Source organism: Tetrao urogallus, assembly GCF_951394365.1.
Source record: "Tetrao urogallus genome assembly, chromosome: 1".
Taxonomy (NCBI): Eukaryota; Metazoa; Chordata; class Aves; order Galliformes; family Phasianidae; genus Tetrao; species Tetrao urogallus.
This window is the reverse complement of record NC_136813.1, coordinates 38145239-38162800: the sequence shown is the minus strand read 5'-3', so window position 1 is coordinate 38162800 and position 17562 is coordinate 38145239. Positions and strand designations below refer to the sequence as shown.

The 17562-nt window shown below is 33.9% G+C and overlaps 1 protein-coding gene across 2 annotated transcripts in view; it reads left to right on the top strand.

Moving 5' to 3' along the window:
• Positions 1-15782, top strand: part of KLHL1 (kelch like family member 1) — a gene marked incomplete at both ends in the record, with an annotated part of 246694 nt that extends 230912 nt beyond the window's left edge. For both annotated transcript variants that reach the window (XM_079536205.1, XM_079536204.1), the window contains 4 exons: positions 523-685; positions 10902-11114; positions 14740-14911; positions 15723-15782. In XM_079536205.1, the coding sequence (XP_079392331.1) occupies positions 523-685; positions 10902-11114; positions 14740-14911; positions 15723-15782 (608 nt within the window). The remainder of the gene's footprint in view (positions 1-522; positions 686-10901; positions 11115-14739; positions 14912-15722) is intronic.
• Positions 15783-17562: the final 1780 nt, after the last annotated feature.

Here is a 17562-nt window from a genome sequence, read left to right as displayed (position 1 = left end):
CATCTACATAATTGACAGAAATTCTGAAGGTGTCAGACATTCTTTCCCTCTGCTGTGGAACACTAGAAGAAAATTCTATTCAACAGATATCTCTTTGGCTGACAATACTTGAGATATACCATGTAGCTAGTCTACATACTGTGTGATTTGCTTATATTCTAAAAGCTAATTAATGATCAGAATGTTACATGCCACAGGTTAAAAAGCTTACAGAAATCTTAAGATGCTTACATCATTGACAGATAATTCTGTGAAGCAAACAACTTTCTCAAAGAATGAAATTAGGTTTGTTTGACAAGACCTTGAGTCTGTTTGACAAGAACTTCATAAAGCCATGCTCATTGGCATTAATTTTATTCCTATATGTTAACTTTTAATTTATCAAATTTCAAATCAGTGTTTCCATTTTCACCTTGAGTATGCAAGTTTAGGCATCGCTATTATGGAAAACATTTATTATTATTATTATTATTTGCAGAGAAATAATATTTTTACATTCTCTCACTCTCTCCTTCATTTTAGGAGTTACAGTGCTTGAAGGGCCTATTTATGCAGTGGGAGGCCATGATGGTTGGAGCTATTTGAATACAGTTGAGAGATGGGACCCTCAAAGTCAGCAGTGGACATTTGTGGCAAGTATGTCAATTGCCAGAAGCACTGTTGGAGTAGCAGCATTAAATGGCAAGTGAGTAGGGTATTCTTTTACAGTTCAAATGCATTTCTTAGGAGGATGAAATAACTGTGACACACAGTAGTAAATAACTTCTGTCCTATTGTACTTGAGGTAACTTTTAAAGTAAGTACAGACACATTGTGCACACCCTAAAATCTTGTAGCTCTTACACTCATGTCAGATGTCGTTTTTCTGTGTATATATATGCTTATATATATACTTGTTCCTTTTGTTTAATATTCATATCAAATGCATAAAAAAGTAGACATGACATTTCAGTGTGTATGTTCAGTATGAAAAATTGTCAGTTGACTCATCTTTCTTGCATATGCCAGTTCTAGTTAACCAAGTTTGTCAGTCTAAAATATCCAATGATGAGGTTTGTTGCATGCTCTTTCAACTTGCTTCAGCCAGACATTGACCCAGGAAACCTGCTTTGACTGAAGGCAACTACATTCATACAGGAAATAAACAGAAATTTGATTCTGACATTAATCTGCATTAAATCTGCAATTCTAAGTGTGTTTAGATTCTAAGTTTCTCTCTTAGAACTTTTTATTTTTTTAAAGTGATCCTTAAAACTCATTTTACAGTAACATGATATTGTGCTGACACTTTTTATTAAGGAGCCATGTGCACTAAAGCTAGAAACCTGGGCCAAACTGCATCCCAGTAATACAATTATGCAAAATTCTGAGTATCTAATTTTCTGAAATGAAATTAGAGGCATGAGGTTTGTAAAAGGTTCTCTTTGTTTGATAGTATAAGATGCTGTTTGCAATGTACCTACACTACTTATTACTTTTGCTTATCAATTGAAAGTATTTGCTTTTAGCTGCCTGTCAAAAAATAATACGATGTGAATTCTAAAATTTAGAGGTAGGAGAGGGATTCATCACACATAACTTCAGATACTTCTGGATAGACATCTACAACTGAGTCAGTTGTCCTCATAAGCTCACCTTATGATCAACTGAAGAAATAATTTTAAATTATCATACATCTTACTTATTCTAGACACTTATGCTAGGACAGCATGAATTATATCCTGTAAGTTCCTGTTTTGCTTCCTCAGTTATAAAGGAAACCAGGGAACTCTGTCTCAGATTGTGACTTCTATTTTTTTTTTTTTTTTTTTTTGTATCTTAAATGAAGAAGATTGATACTTCTATGGGCTTCTATTCTTCTATTTTGTATGAAAATAAATGAAGATCCACAAAGAGGACTTGGGGGTCCTGTCAGACAAGAAGCTGGACGTGAGCCAGCAGTGTGCACTTGAAGCCCGTAAGGCCAACTATATCCTAGGCTGCATTAAAAAAGGGGTGGCCAGCAGGGAGAGGGAGATGATTGTCCCCCTCTAGTCAGCTCTTTTGAGGTCCCATCTGGAGTACTGCATCCAGTCCTAGGGCCCCCAGAACAAAAAGGACGTGGAGCTCTTGGAGCAGGTCCGGAGGAGGGCCACTAAGATGATCAGAGGATTGGAGCACCTCTCCTATGAGAAAAGATTGAAGGAACTGGACTTATTTAGCTTGGAGAAGAGAAGGCTCTGTGGAGACCTCATTGTGTCCTTCCAGTATTTGAAGGAAGAGTATAAACAGGAGGGGCAGTGACTGTTTATACATGGGTGGATAGTGATAGGACAAGGGAGAACAATTTTAAACTGAGATGGAAGATTTGGATTAGATAGTAGGAGGATGTTTTTCATACAGAGGGTGGTGATGCACTGGAACAGGTTGTCTGGAGAGGTTGTGGATGCCCCATCCCTGGAGGCATTCAGGGCCAGGCTGGATGTGGCTCTGGGCAGCCTGGTTTAGTGGCTGGCAACCCTGCTTATGTTGAGGTCCTTCTCAACCCCGGCCATTTTATGGTTCTGTGATTCTGTGATAAATACAGATAATCTTAAACCAGTAAAATAGTTTTAACATCATGTTTTTCATTCTCCTATTTACATTAATGACGATATTTAAATGTATTCCCCTTTCGCGTTTTTTTAATTGAAAGACATAAAGATATGAGATTCTTTTCTTTATGAGATAATTTATAGTAAATTGACAATAACAGATTTACTGTGTTGCTTGATTATACAGATAGAATTTAAAATGGCTTAAGCATGATAGAAATTCTACTTCAGCATTCACAGAAATAAAGCACGTTAAAATTTTTTTGAAGACTGCATATACTATTTTGTCCTTTCACACACATGCAAATTTATGTTTCAGATTTTCAGATAAATTGGTGTTTTGTGGAAAGGCTTTGATGAAATCAAGTGTAATGTTTAAAAATATTTGTTATAATGTATATTCATTCAGTTATATTGAGTTCCACTGGTTTTACAGTAATTGAATTCATTTGGTAATGTATTCTCACAAATTGGATTTTTTTCATAGCAATATTTTTCCAGCTCTATGCTTTTTAATTTTATATAAGAAACAGGGAGCAGGCCAATTCAGATATCAGTTTATGTGCAGAGTAATATTTTGTTTTCATGTCCTATAATGAAACAAACCTAGAATAAGTCTTGTGTTATTTAAATTAAAATTGTGCTCGTTGCAAGTAGCAGTTGTTTTTGTTTAGTATTTAGTGTTAACTATTATGCATTACTGCAAACTGAATATGAGAAAGGTTAGTGGTTAGCTTACTGAACCTTCATTTTCAAGAAAATAGCAAAATCCAAACCAAATCAGTATGTGCATATGAAAGGTTATCAAAATTGTTCTGTAGCCATACATATGGGATATATTTATTGTGTAATGACCTCAGAGAGGCTTAGGTTAATAATTCCACTAAGTCCTTAATAGCAGTTCAATGTTTTGCACAAGAGAATTTGTAATGTATTGCATTCACATAACCACCTACAAAATGTGATTGCATGGCTGATTATAGTCTCCTCCAGGAGTTCTGCTTCTTTGCCTTTCATGCATCATATAGTAAACTATCTGTGGCATTTTATCGTAGCAGAATCATTAAGGCTTGTTACTAATTCAGTGCCCTGCTCTTTTCTTTTGTACTTCTCTACACACAAATTCTTATTTCCTATCTGAGGATCCCAACAGTTCAGTGAATGTCTGTTTCAGTTCAATATGCATCATAGTGTTCTCAGTTTTTCAAGAAAGATTTAACTTGCCATTTTACATTCAGGCTGTTAAAAAGGAATCTCTGCAAAAGTCTGCTTCTTTTCATGTTCCTAGGTTAGTAAATCTGTGACTCTTAGAAGAGGACAATGAAATATGAAAATTCACAGTGAAAAGGAAGATTCATTTTGTCAGTTGTTTATGGACTGGTTCAGCCCAGTTCCATGACAAACATGGCAGGGGGACTCACAGACCCACGTCCTGGGAAAGGGGAAAAGGGGAAAGGGTAGGGAGATAGGCCTAAAAACAAAACAGCGGCAACAATCTGAGGAGAAACAAACTAATTTTCTAAGTAAGATATTGGAATGCAAGATAACACAATATAATACAATATAATTAGAGTTGAAGATAATAAATCAAATAAAATCAGAGAGAGTCTCCAAAAACCAAAGGCTTTACTCTAAGTAAGCTGAGGCAATATGGCACTCAAAACAGAGACTAACTGGAAGATTGAAAAAAGTGGTCCCGTGATCTATGAATAGTTTTTATCTTTCCCTGAGTGGAAAACAGTAACAGAACAGCTAATAGTCCTCTGGGAGATGTTCTTCTTCTTTTCTGGGACAGGCACCCGGAACTGGAGTATTCAGCTCTCACTATACTACGTGATGTTATGACATGGAAAACTGATGACCAACACATAAAAGCATGACACATTTACAATCAGTATGTATTGCCTTGATTGTTAGAAAACATGACAGATGCTAAAACCATTGCTAAATTACAGAGTGGGAACTTACTGAGGCTATCAGCTATTTAGTTACCAGGCTACCAGCTGCTTAGGCTGTGTTCATATTTTGCGTGTTTTCTGTGCATCTACATCTTTTCACTGAATATACAGCACCATATACATTTGTTTGTCTTTTTAACCTCATGAGCAAGATTTTTTTCTACTAGGTGATCGTTGACCAGCATAAAGTTAGCATTACAGTCATTTGCAAGGACTGCCATTCAGGTTTTGTAATAGCAAACACTGTCTTTTCTACTCACATTTATTTTTCTCTTAATTTTACAGTGGATAAAAGATTTTGTGTAGATAATATAACATAGCATGTTATGTTTTAGTTTGTGTGTTAAGAATACTTCAGAGCAAGCAGACAGAATGAATAAAATTTAGAATCACAGAATGGCTAAGGTTGAAGGGGCCTATGGAAGTCATCTGTTCTACTCCCTCTGCTCAAGCAGAGATACCTAGAACAAGTTGCCCAGGACCATATACAGGCACCTTTTGAACATCTTCAAGATCATTTCACACTGGTCAACCTATTCCAGTGTTCAGTCACTCACACAGTAAAGTGTGAGTAAAGCTTCTTGATGTTTAGACTGGCCCCTTCTGTGTTTTAATCTGTATTCATTGGCTCTTGGCACTGGGCACTACTGATACGAACCTGTTCTCTTTGCATGCTCCCTTCAAGTGTTCCTATACATTGATATTTCCCCTGAGCACTTCTACTTGTTGAACGCCTAGAGATTCTTGTCAGCCCACCTCTCCAGCCTAATACATGGCAGAAGAAGGCAATCTGCTCACACTCCCTAGTCTAAATGTTTGAATGTAATGTGAGTCCCATTGTAATTATATAGATATTATATGTGGATGTCATATTCATATGTGTACATATAAATGTATGTACACACTTTCTTATTTCCACATATTTATACGTCAAGTAGGATATGTAAACATTTAAATCTTAATAAATTTTTTACAAAGCTAATATAATTTGATAAGTATCTTTATGAACTTTGACAACTCTTACAGAAGCTATCAAGTATCTACTACTTTCAACAACAAAATCTCATGTCATATCCACTGTTAACTATTTTTTTCTAATTTGAAACTAAATCAACTTCTCAGTAACTTCTATTGAGATAAAATGAAATTTCTTTCGAATCAGTAGAGCAGCTTTAGCTGAGCATTTCATTATTGATTGAATTCAGTGAATTGAGAACGATTTGTTCATTGTGAAGATCACAGACTAAACGATGTAAGGCTCTTTTTTTAGTCATCCATATAATTGCAGTGCACCGATGATTTTCTTACTTCAGTAAAAAAACTGTGCAATAAATGAATATAGAGAAAGAAAGTATGGAACAATATTTTGATCTAAAATGATTGAACTGACAAAGCAAATGAATATCCTAAGTATACTATACCAGCTCAATCTAGCACAGAGTCATTCTGTGAACTCAAAAACATTTTCTTATTTAATGACAGATGCACTCCATTTATGTTTTAATAAACAAGACAGAGAAAAAGGGGCCTTGACCTTATACTGTAGTAAAATAATAATTTACAGACTACTTTATCTTATTTCTCGTGTAGTCTGATACAGTCAATGACGTTTTTAACTGGAGGAACTTGCAGTCAGTCTTGCAAAGATAAAGTAGCCCAAAATGTAACTTTGATTACAATTAAATTTACTTGATACAGGTTCTTTCTTTCAGAAAAGTTTACCTTCTAGTGTAGGAAGTAGAGTTTTGCCATATTGATATTGTTCATATAAAGGTGTTACTCTCAGAGTCTTTTCAAATTCTGGTAGTTAATAGTTCTTTAATTGTTGGCACTTGTTCTATGATTTTTTTTCATTTTTTCTTAAACAAGCTGTATTTATTCCTAATGTATCCCACTCCTGTGTTACCAAATACATGAAGTACCATTCCAAATTTACAGATAGAAATGTATTCATTAATTCTTTCCATTCAGAAAATTGTCATATTCAACTTTTGCCAGTGAACAGCTGACCTAACCAAGGCAGTGCGGATAGAGAGATTTCATCTGCACAGTCTCTTTGGTCAGATGTGGATTGCTAGCACTGATGAAAATTCCAACCTTCCCCTTGTTTCCACCCGTCAGATTTCCTTTCTGACAAAGTATTCCTCTGTTGCTCTTTCAGGCCTACTGAAAGGTAGAAAAGGCCACAAAGGGGCCTAAACAAAAGACCAGACAAGGTCTTTGATATTTTTGGTGAAAGAATTTTGAAAGGCGAACCTCATTAAGAAATGCTGGAAAGACATGATTCAACTGTTTTCACAAGCTATAGCAACTCACATCAAAGGCACTCTGTTCTTTTGAGGTTGGTTTGTCAAACTGAATTTAAAAATGTCTTTTCTGATTAGGTATCAAAGGTTTGTAATCATAGCACTGAGATAAATGTTTTTGATCCAACTAGTCATGATTTCTCCTTTCTCCTACTTTGCTGAAAAAAGGTCTTTTGTAGCTGAGAGTTTGTTCTCTCAAATAGTGTTCTTGTATTCTTTGTGTATGTTGTTTCCATAGAAATAAATAGGAGGCATAACTTTTGGTGTGACCTAAGTGTGTGTATGGTATATGCACATATATATATACGTTTAGGAATCCATGCCCATCTTAATGTAAAAAGAACTCACCAAATCCTGATAAAAAACAAAACAAAACAAAACAAAAAAACTTCCAGTTCAGAGGAGGCTAAATTCATATCAACTCACAGTATCTGAATAAATTGAAATTTAGGCTGTTGAGGAATAGAAATCTGTAACATCTCCAGAGGCAAAACTTTCATTGTGAACCATGGAGATAAAGTACTCAGTAATTAATGCTTTTTTTTTTTTTTTCCCTTGCTGACCTTTCCTTGTAAACAGAGATGATTATAAAAGAAATTCAAACAGTTTTAATAGGATTCACCTCCATAGAATGAGATACAGTTCAGTAAACAGAATATTCCCAACTCAAAAGTGAAATGAAGATATGCTTACTGTGTGATTATTATCCCTCTGTTTACTTCTGAAACGTTCTTCTTAATCGTGCAACGTTGAAAATAAAGTCTTAAAATATTGTAGGCACTCAGAAGTTATCATGTGCAAAAGTTAGACATCTGCCAGAAGTCTACAGATACCAGTTATCTGGGAGAAATAGGAAAGATGCCTTTATTGTGAATTTAGACTTATTGTGAATTTAGACTTTTTGTGGATTGTACACATTGTATCCCAGTGGTATATGTACAGTAAAAGAGCAGGTAGAAGTAGTACAGAGCACTTAGGTAAGGTAAAGTTACTAAGATAGTATTGTGAATTAACAGTGTAAAATAAAAAATGAATAATAAAAAAAATGAATAAAAAAAAGAATAAAAAAAAATAACTAATTTGTTAAATTCAGTCACTTAATTGTCTTTAGTGTCTGAATTCTAAAGGCATATGCACATGAAAATGAAAATCTACTTACAAGTGTATTCAACAAATCAGTCAAATTGGATGTGGTATCTGTTAACTGAGAGACATAAGAGTAGCCCTTGCAGTTGCAGGGCTTAAATCTTATCACAGTAATGACAGATTATCACACATTTTTAGAGAAATCAATTATACTTTTCCATGCAGAAATTTTTATGTCTGAACTGTTACCAAGAAGGGTAAAATTACAAAAAATTATTCATTCAAAGTCATCTAATTAAATATGACTGAGCAATAAAGAGAGTTCTAAATTTCTTGAGATATGAGTATCTCAAAAACTTCAGTTAGTTGTGCAGTATCCTGGACATTCAGCACTGTTTGCAGTGCTGTTGTTACCTAGTTACTTTGGGCTAGAGTGAGTAACTGTGGATTACAGAATTTAGCAGAAGAGTGGAAACGTTTCCTTACTGAAGCATCCAGGCTCAGCTACAGTGTTTTAAAACAATTCAGTTTCAAATTGTATTTGTCTGAAATTGACCCTTATGAAATAAAATTGTACTGCTAATCTAATGAATCATAGAATTGTTCAGGTTGGAAAAGACCTTCAAGATCACCAAGTCCAACCACAATCTAACCATACTACCCTAACTCAAGCAACCCTCTGCTAAATCATGTCCTTGAGCACCACATCCAAAAGGTTTTTAAACACATGGATTTCAGTGCTTAATAACTTCTTTCTGTAAAGACGTTTTTACTGATATGCAACCTAGAACTTCGCTGGTGTAGCATGAGGCCATTTGCCTTTGTCCTGTCACCTGTTGGATGTAGAAGTGGATAAGACATGTTATAGGCAGTTGTGTGAAGTCTTGAGATCTCTCCCCCTTGTTCTTGTGGGGGACTTCAACTTCCCAGATATCTGCTGCAATTATAATACAGCAGGAAAGAACAGTCCCAGGGGTTCCTAGAGTGTGTGGGTGATAACTTCCTGATACAGCTGGTGAAGGAGCCAACATGGGGAAGTAAAATCCTGGTCTATTACTTAGATATAAACACAATCAAAACCTAGGATGATAGCCCCAAAATCTTATTTCGGAAATAAATTTTATTCTGCTCTGAACAGTTGTTTTAACAGAAATCAGATAGCTGACTGAAACTGTTATCAGTTTTTATGAACAATATATGTTTCCCTATTGGCAACTCGGAGATGCTTTTAGATATATTTCACTAGCTGTCTTAACTGAAGTAGGCAAATGAAAAACAGTGCTTCACAGTGAACTTTCATGCCAGAAGAGATGGTTATTCCTTCTGCCAGTTAGATTAGGGGAACACATGATGGTTCTCACCGAGCCCTGCAGAAGTTTTACTACTTTGCATTTTTTAACACCATGTGAAGTGTTTATTTGTCCAAACATTTACTTAGAATTCTATCTCAGGCCTGTATACCACTGTCACCACTTTTAGGAATTAATTTTATTTTTAGGAATTTTTAATTTAATTTTTAGGAATTAATTTAATTAATTAATTTAATTTTTATTTATATTAAACTATCTACTGCCATTTGAACTGACTCGTGAACTCTGGCAGTCTCCTCTTGTAGGGCAAGCTTTTTTCTTCTACATACAGTAATCAGCGTTTGATCACTGTCTGCGTGCAACTGAACCAAGTCCCAGATCTTCTCTGCAAATAACAGTAACATCCTTGCAGACAGTTAGATTTATTTTCATGTAAATGGATTTGGATCAAGTGCTAACATGTCCTTTTAGTGCTGTTCTTGAGCTCTTTTTCTCTGATAAAGAGGAACAGTACAGTAGTGGCTGGCCAACTGAACTTTAGGCTCTGCTTGCCACCTTGAACATAAAGCAATTTAAAAAATGCAAACATCGACAGATTAACCCTAATATGTCTGAGTTGTGGATTTGTCCCACATGTGGATACATGATAATTGTATACAAAGGTAAATATCTCTGGATATCCAGTAAGTCTGGATACTCAGAAGCTTAAATATCTTTTCCCTTATATTTCTCTCTACTTGAAACTTTAGCAAATAGAAGTATATCTGTCAGGCAGTACCAAAATATCTCACAACTTCTGTGACATATTTAGTGGTGGTATTACATTTTCTTTATCCATCAGAATCCAGGCCAAGGAAATATAATGGTGAATGCACATTTAAGTAGCTCTGAATTCATGGACTGTTTAGGACAGTAAAAGCTTCCAAATGAATAACTACGTCCCACAGACAGCTTTTGCATCCTAAATTACTCAGTGGTTGGACTTTCAAATAGCTGATTAGTAATTCTTCAAGCACTGTATGAAAGGCAGTAGACTGCAGAAGGATTCATATAAGACATGGATGCAGCATGACTATAGATAGAGTTATCAGAACTGTTTTCTCCTGGGAAGCATTACAAAAAATGGGAGGAAACAAGAATCTTGCCTGCAGGTAGTAACAAACAAACTGTTTTTTTAAGCCACATTTTGCCATTTCATATTTAAAATGTTTTCTGAGATTTTCCAAGATTTCCATACAGAGCTGAATCCTCATAATATATTCTGGTGAACAATTGAGTACCAGCCCTGCTCATGTGATTTATAAATTCATAGAGAAAAATCTATGTATCACAGTGGCTTTTGGCAGTATGTGCTATAATCAAAGAACAAAGATAACCATTTCCAGAATGAAAATATCTTAATTCCTATGGATCTGTGCAAAACACAAGTAGAATTTGGATTTAGTAATAATATTAAAATCATCTATGTTTACTGATCAGATGAAATTCATATGATTTTGAGAAAGTATATTTTGTTTTTCTCCCATTTGTTAAAGTCAGCTTAAAGTACTCTAACAAAGAAACAAAAAAACCCACAACCAAACAGCAACAACAACAACAAAAAAAATCCTTTATTTCTACAGTTCTAAACTGTTTTTTTAATTAATATTTTATTGTGCATTTTCTTAGATTATATTCAGTTGGAGGTCGAGATGGAAGCTCATGTTTGAGTTCAATGGAATATTATGATCCTCATACAAATAAATGGAATATGTGTGCTCCAATGTGTAAGAGAAGAGGAGGTGTAGGAGTGGCTACATGTGATGGCTTTCTTTATGCAGTTGGAGGTCATGATGCTCCTGCTTCTAACCACTGCTCACGACTACTGGACTATGTAGAAAGGTATCTACTACATACATTTTTTAAATATATTGTCTGGAAGCATCATTTTCTTACTTATATAATGGTGAAATTTACAGCAGACTTTTTTTTTTTCTTTCCCTAAGACATACTGACTTCCTTTTTCCTGTAAAAAAATTCTTAGAAGCTTCCAACAGAATAGTTTTGGAGATTATTTTCTTTTCCTTTTTTTCTCTCACAGTGCTGTTAAATTTTAAATTCGACACAAAACTTATCTCTTTTCACTTAACATTTAATAAATCTTTGTTTCTGAATCAAGACATTATGCATTGCAGAGTCATTAAGTAAACTTTGAGGAAATAAAAATTCTGGCCTGAAATAACTGTATAACATAATAATGTAACTAAAGATGTGGCAGAGAAGGAAGATATAATAGATATTTAACAGCACTATCACTTCCCGTACATGGGTATCAGCTTTACACATTATATTTACAGTACCCTGTATTTCACAAGCTGGTATTCTGCAAATTCAAGATTATCCAGTAGGGCAGTGCCACTCATTTTGAAGGTACTCTTCAGATGTTCTGCTCGGGTTTGACTTCTTTTTTTTTCTTTTTTTTTTTAAATTTCTGTTTTTGAATGTTTTGAAGGAGAATATAGTAAAATACACTTACCATACATACACAGGTAGCAAAGTTTAAAGCAGATATATTTGATCAATTGTTTAATTTAAGCATGGAATAGGTATAGACAGGTACCAGGAAAGAGACTTTTTTTCCATTAAGTGTTTAAAAATGTATTAAATGTCATTTTTTGTCTTTTTTTTTTTCATATATTTGAGTTTACTAGTTATTCAACAAGTAATCCTGAATTTCTAATTTGAAACTTATTCCATATGATTTTCCTCATGCTTAGACTTTATCCCATGTGCAAAATACTTATGTTTTCCTTATCTCCAATGCATGGAAAGTTGATCAGAGAAATCCCAGGTCTATATCATCTTTATCTTGATGGTTATCTATCTATAAATAACAATACCCAGTTTTTTTAATGAAATAAATTTATATTAGTACTAAAATCATAATCATAAAGAAGTGACCCACAAGGATCATGGAGTCCAACTTCTAACAGCAACTGGTGACAATATCTTTACTACTTCCTCTCCTTATTCGTACTTATAAGGAAGCTTTTTTTTTTTTTCCTTCCGATTTTGACAAGAAAATTCTTCAAAAATAAATCCTTTCCCATTACATGTGATTTTTTCAGAGAGTGTAATAGCAATGAGTTAACCACACATACTTTACCTATTTGGTGTCTGAATTGCATTATACAGTGTTCTTTGTCTAGGTATTTTTGCACTGATATGAATAATGTGCTTTATGGGCAGCTATCTTCCAGTGTAAAAATTAAAACTAAGAAGTCAGAACTTGGAAGAATATTAGTTTGCATTGAGTAGATGTGAGCTGAATGAAAGTCTCCATGAGAAAATGGGCAGTATCTCAAAGCACTGCCAATAACTGACAGGTGTATAACATGGCTTCAATGCATCTACTTTTACATTTGAAAATTCACGCTCCTTCCAAAAAATATTTCCAACGACTTAGGATGCCAAAGTCTAATAAGTGTTTATGATTTATTATATTATCTCATATATCCCCGAAAGTTTTACCTTCTGTAAAAATATTTTTGACATTACTTAAATCTAGTGACAACATATTTGTGTTTTTTGAATGCTGCTGTTAAATCCTGCTCGATACTAGTTAAGACATCTAGTTTGTTTCCCAGTTTTTTATGTTGATGCAATTTTAAAGGATTTCTTATGACACTGAGTAATCTCTACTTAAGAATTATAAAATTTGGAGATATTTTGGCAGTGAAGCAATACTTGAAAAAGAATGCTGCTTGCTCTAGATGCAATGTCTATTGACAAGTTAAACAAGTTATTTATAGATTTTTTTTCCTTTCTCACCTTGATTTCAAATTCATTTTTTTCCCACATTAATGAACTTTACTGTAAACCTTCTCAGTCTAGGGTATATACAATTATTGTGAAACCAAAAGGTACAGTTGTATTTAGCAAAAGAAAAAATATTAGAAAACTCAGACTTTTTTGGACGATTACAAAATGAACAAACAAAAACACCTTGACCAAATTATTTTGCAATTCTATCCCGCTGATAGAATTAAGTTTTAAGCATTTTGTTTAGCTTTTGGGTGTCCAATCTTTTGGCTTGCCTGGGCCACATTTTGTGAATAGGAATTGTCTTGGGCTGCAGATAAAATATATAATATAGTCAATGTATGTAACTAACAAAACTTATTTTATTTTAAAATACTTTTTATTGAAACATTAAAAAAAGAGAACAAAAAAACCCAAACATATAACTAGTGGGATCTAGTGGGACCTGGTTTTTGTGAAAGTAATGCATTGGTCTGGTTCAGTGGAAGTGGTTGTAATTCTTCCTGAATTCTGAAGGTGTTTGCCAAGAGATTTTTTAATGAAATTTTATTCTTCTTGGGCTTCATCCTTGAAAACAGTTGTTCACAAATGTACCTGTTGCCGAAAAGCAATGACATCAGTAAGATGTGAATGTGAAGCGAGGGATATTTTTCTTTGGTAAGATAGTGTCACATTCTATCCATAAGGGGAGGATCTCAGTAGCAATAATAATGTAATGATATTATATAACGATGGAGAACTTTAGCCATCACAGAGTTCCTTTTTCGTTAATTTAGACTGTCATTTCCAAAGTCTGAGCTACCTTACACATCAAATGACTGAAGTCTGCCCAAGACATTTCATCATTAAACTGTTCATTTCTCTCAACTGATTGAAAAGTGATTCTACTACATATTATAGACGGAGAAAAAAAAGTATTTCTATCATACTCTGATGTAAAAATCTACTTTGTTATCTGAATGAAATATCCATCACCTAAAAATGAGTTTAACCTAATACTCCAGGCTGCCTTAGTAACTCAATGAGAGGCAATATCAGCGGATTAATTTCAGCTTTATAGTAGATGCTAAATATACTGAAATGGCCTCTGGTATTAACTGATGTTACACTGTTAATGAATATCTAAGTTAATAGCATAAATTAAATATTTAATTTTTGAATGTCTATTATTATGTAATTCTGCTCTCAGTTTTAGAAATTCTGTGATGGTTGTCTTTAAAACTGTACTATTTTCTTCACTTGTAGAGAGATTCTAACTGAAATGAAGTTAAAAACATGAATTCCTGGGGAGGTTTTCTGGCTATGAACATTTTATACTAGCACAGTAGAATATAATTATTGCAAAAATACTTTAATATTCTACAAAAATATAATGATTTATTTCAAATTTACACATAAATATATACATTAAGATATTGCTCTTCTACTCAGAGCTATGTTATGACACCTTACACCATAAATAGTTTAGGATTCTTTATTAATTTTCTTTTTTTTTTCAAATAGTTAACTGAAAGTTTCAAATCAACATTAAAATACATGAATTGGGAATACAGTAATCTTTTCTTTCTGCTGCTACAGAAATATTTTTGATAAGGTGCTCATGGATTTTTGTTTTTCTGCAAAATGGCTGTATTTCCCATGAAGATCAACATGAAACAACACTTTGCTTCTCACTGTGCATTCAATTTCCCTTCTCCTTCATTAGGTATGATCCAAAAACTGACACATGGACAATGGTGGCTCCACTGAGTATGCCTCGAGATGCTGTTGGTGTCTGTCTCCTTGGTGACAGGTTGTATGCAGTAGGTGGATATGATGGGCAAACATACTTGAACACTATGGAAGCCTATGACCCTCAAACTAATGAATGGACACAGGTACTTTTTATAGTCTGTATTTTTTCTCATGCATTTTGATATTTTCTCAAAAACAAAACAAAACAAAAAAAACCCAAACCACTTCTTTTATGAAAAAATATTTTGGTATCTTAGATTACTATGGCTGTGAAAGTATTCTTAATTTTTTTTTTTTTCAGTTATTATGTTAAAAGATTCCTCTTCAGGTAGGAAAAAGAACTAAGAAACCAGTAGAAGAGAGAATAAACACTCATTAGAAATGTAATCTTTTACCATTCAGGTAAAACTAGCTAATATCTATTCTACCTGTTTTTTGTGCAGAAGTAATGTTACAAAAGTTGTTAAAATGAATCCAGAATTTTAATTGCTGACAGGCATGTTTTGAAGATGTTTCATGTGAAAATACTGTGCTTACTGTATGTAGGGAGCTAAGTTTTCATTTTATTTTTCAATTTTATTTGCCTTTTTTTGATGGATATTTTGAAATGTTGAAATATATGTATGCACCTAGTACTGAACTGTATAAGAATAGAAGCATTTTCATAGTGCAAAGTGGTTGCAATTGGTGATTTTGTTGTAAAGAAAATGTCATACTAGTGTTTTGTTTTTTTTTTCCCCACATTTTCAAGCAAAAGACACAATATACAATTAAGTAATTTAAAACTACAGTACTAGCACATTGTGGGTATTTAATCCCATTTGTTTAAAATATTTTATATTAATACTGACAAAAAACTTTGGCTCACTCTTGCATGACTAGACTATTCATTTTCGTTGTTGTTTTTTTTTGTTTTGTTTTTTTTATTTTTTGTTTTGTTTTGTTTTAATGCAGATGGCTTCCTTAAATATCGGAAGAGCTGGTGCCTGTGTTGTAGTCATCAAGCAACCATGACTTTGTCAGCACTGCTTAGGACTTTACTGACTGTGAAATGATTATTTTTCTATCAAGACAAGAACAACTTCACATGAACATGGATTTACGCAATGAATACTGTGTTGATCACAAATTTGAAGAAGCATGAGTGAGAAATATAGAGGATTTATACCAAATAAAATCATAAAAATTATTCATTCCGTGAAGAAGAAAAAAATTAGATTGCTGTAGGCATAAATATGTAAGCATTCAATAATATATTCTGTACTGTTCTCTCAAATGTGTTCTAGAGAACTGGATAATTAAAAGCATCAAGGGACAGCTCTACATAAGAATCAGAAAGGAATTCAAGAGTGGCTTTCACAGCTTTAAGAGTTTTAACAGTGGAAACATAAAAGTATATTTAATGACTTTCAAACTCTTGTTTGCTTCTTTGTTTGTTTGTTGAGAGAAAAGTAGATAATACAATTTTTCTATTGAGGTCTTTTCTTCAAATTGGTTATGGCTTTCCCGTCTAGACAGGTAGTTATTTTAAGGAAGACAATTAGATCTTACTGAAGTGCAGAAAAAGAAAAGTCTGGATATTCAATTTTAATTTGTAATGATTAAGCTCTTGCTGTACAGTAGGAAGAAAAAAAAAACAAGCTAACTAAACATTCAAGATTATATTATTGTTTAGATTGTACCTCCTTGCATCTTAGAATCTATGAGGGAAAAACCTGAGTATTCAATCTAATAATACACAAAGCAAGCCTTTGGCTACGATGGGGTCTTGTTGCAAATATGGGAGTCAAAAGGACAATTTCCTAATTCTTTCTTAATTTTATATTCACTTTATGCACGCGAGCTCTAATCATGTTGTTCAATGCACCTTCTCTATATTAAAAGCTCATAAATGGATGGAAAATAGATACCATTTCTTCATTACCTCAGGTAAAAGGTAAACCGTTACCAGAAGAGACTATAGAGCCTCTTCTCATTTGAATTGACAGATCCAATGACATTTCAAAACGGATTAAAAAAAAAAAAAAGCCCCTACATTTTATTTCTTTCTGGCATTCATACCTACACAATGCTGCCTGATTAGTTTGACCAATTTATTACTTTCCACTTCTGCAAGTAGGGAACTGAGAATATATGCAAGTGGAATTAGGCAAAATTAGACTATTTTATCAAATAATTTCTACACTAATATAATATGTGCTTCCTGTTAAGCACATATTATATTAGATCATCTCTAGCAGCAGTGGTACACTCCACTTTTGACTTGACAGTATACTCAACATTGAAATTTTCTATAGAATCATAGAATCATAGAATCACTCAGGTTGGAAAAGACCTTAAGATCATCGAGTCCAACCACAACCTAACCATACCACCGTAATTCTAACAACCCTCCGCTAAATCATGTCCCTGAGCACCACATCCAAACAGTTTTTAAACACATCCAGGGATGCTGACTCAATCAACTCCCTATTCCAGTGCTTAGCAACCATTTCTGTAAAGAAGTGTTTCCTAATATGCAGCCAAAGCTTACTTTGGTGCAACATAAGGCCATTTCTGCTTGTCTTGTCACCTGTCACCAGTGAGAAGAGACCAACCCCACTCTTGATGTAAGCACCTTTCAGATATTGGAAGAGAGCATTAAGGTCTCCCCTCAGTCTCCTTTTCCCCAGACTTAAGAGCCCCAGTTCCTTCTTGGTCAAAGCACTGTAATGTTACTGTACTCTGTCACTAGTAATTTTGATAAGGAATTCTCGTTACAGATAGAAGAGCTTTCCTAGTACAAACCAGCTGA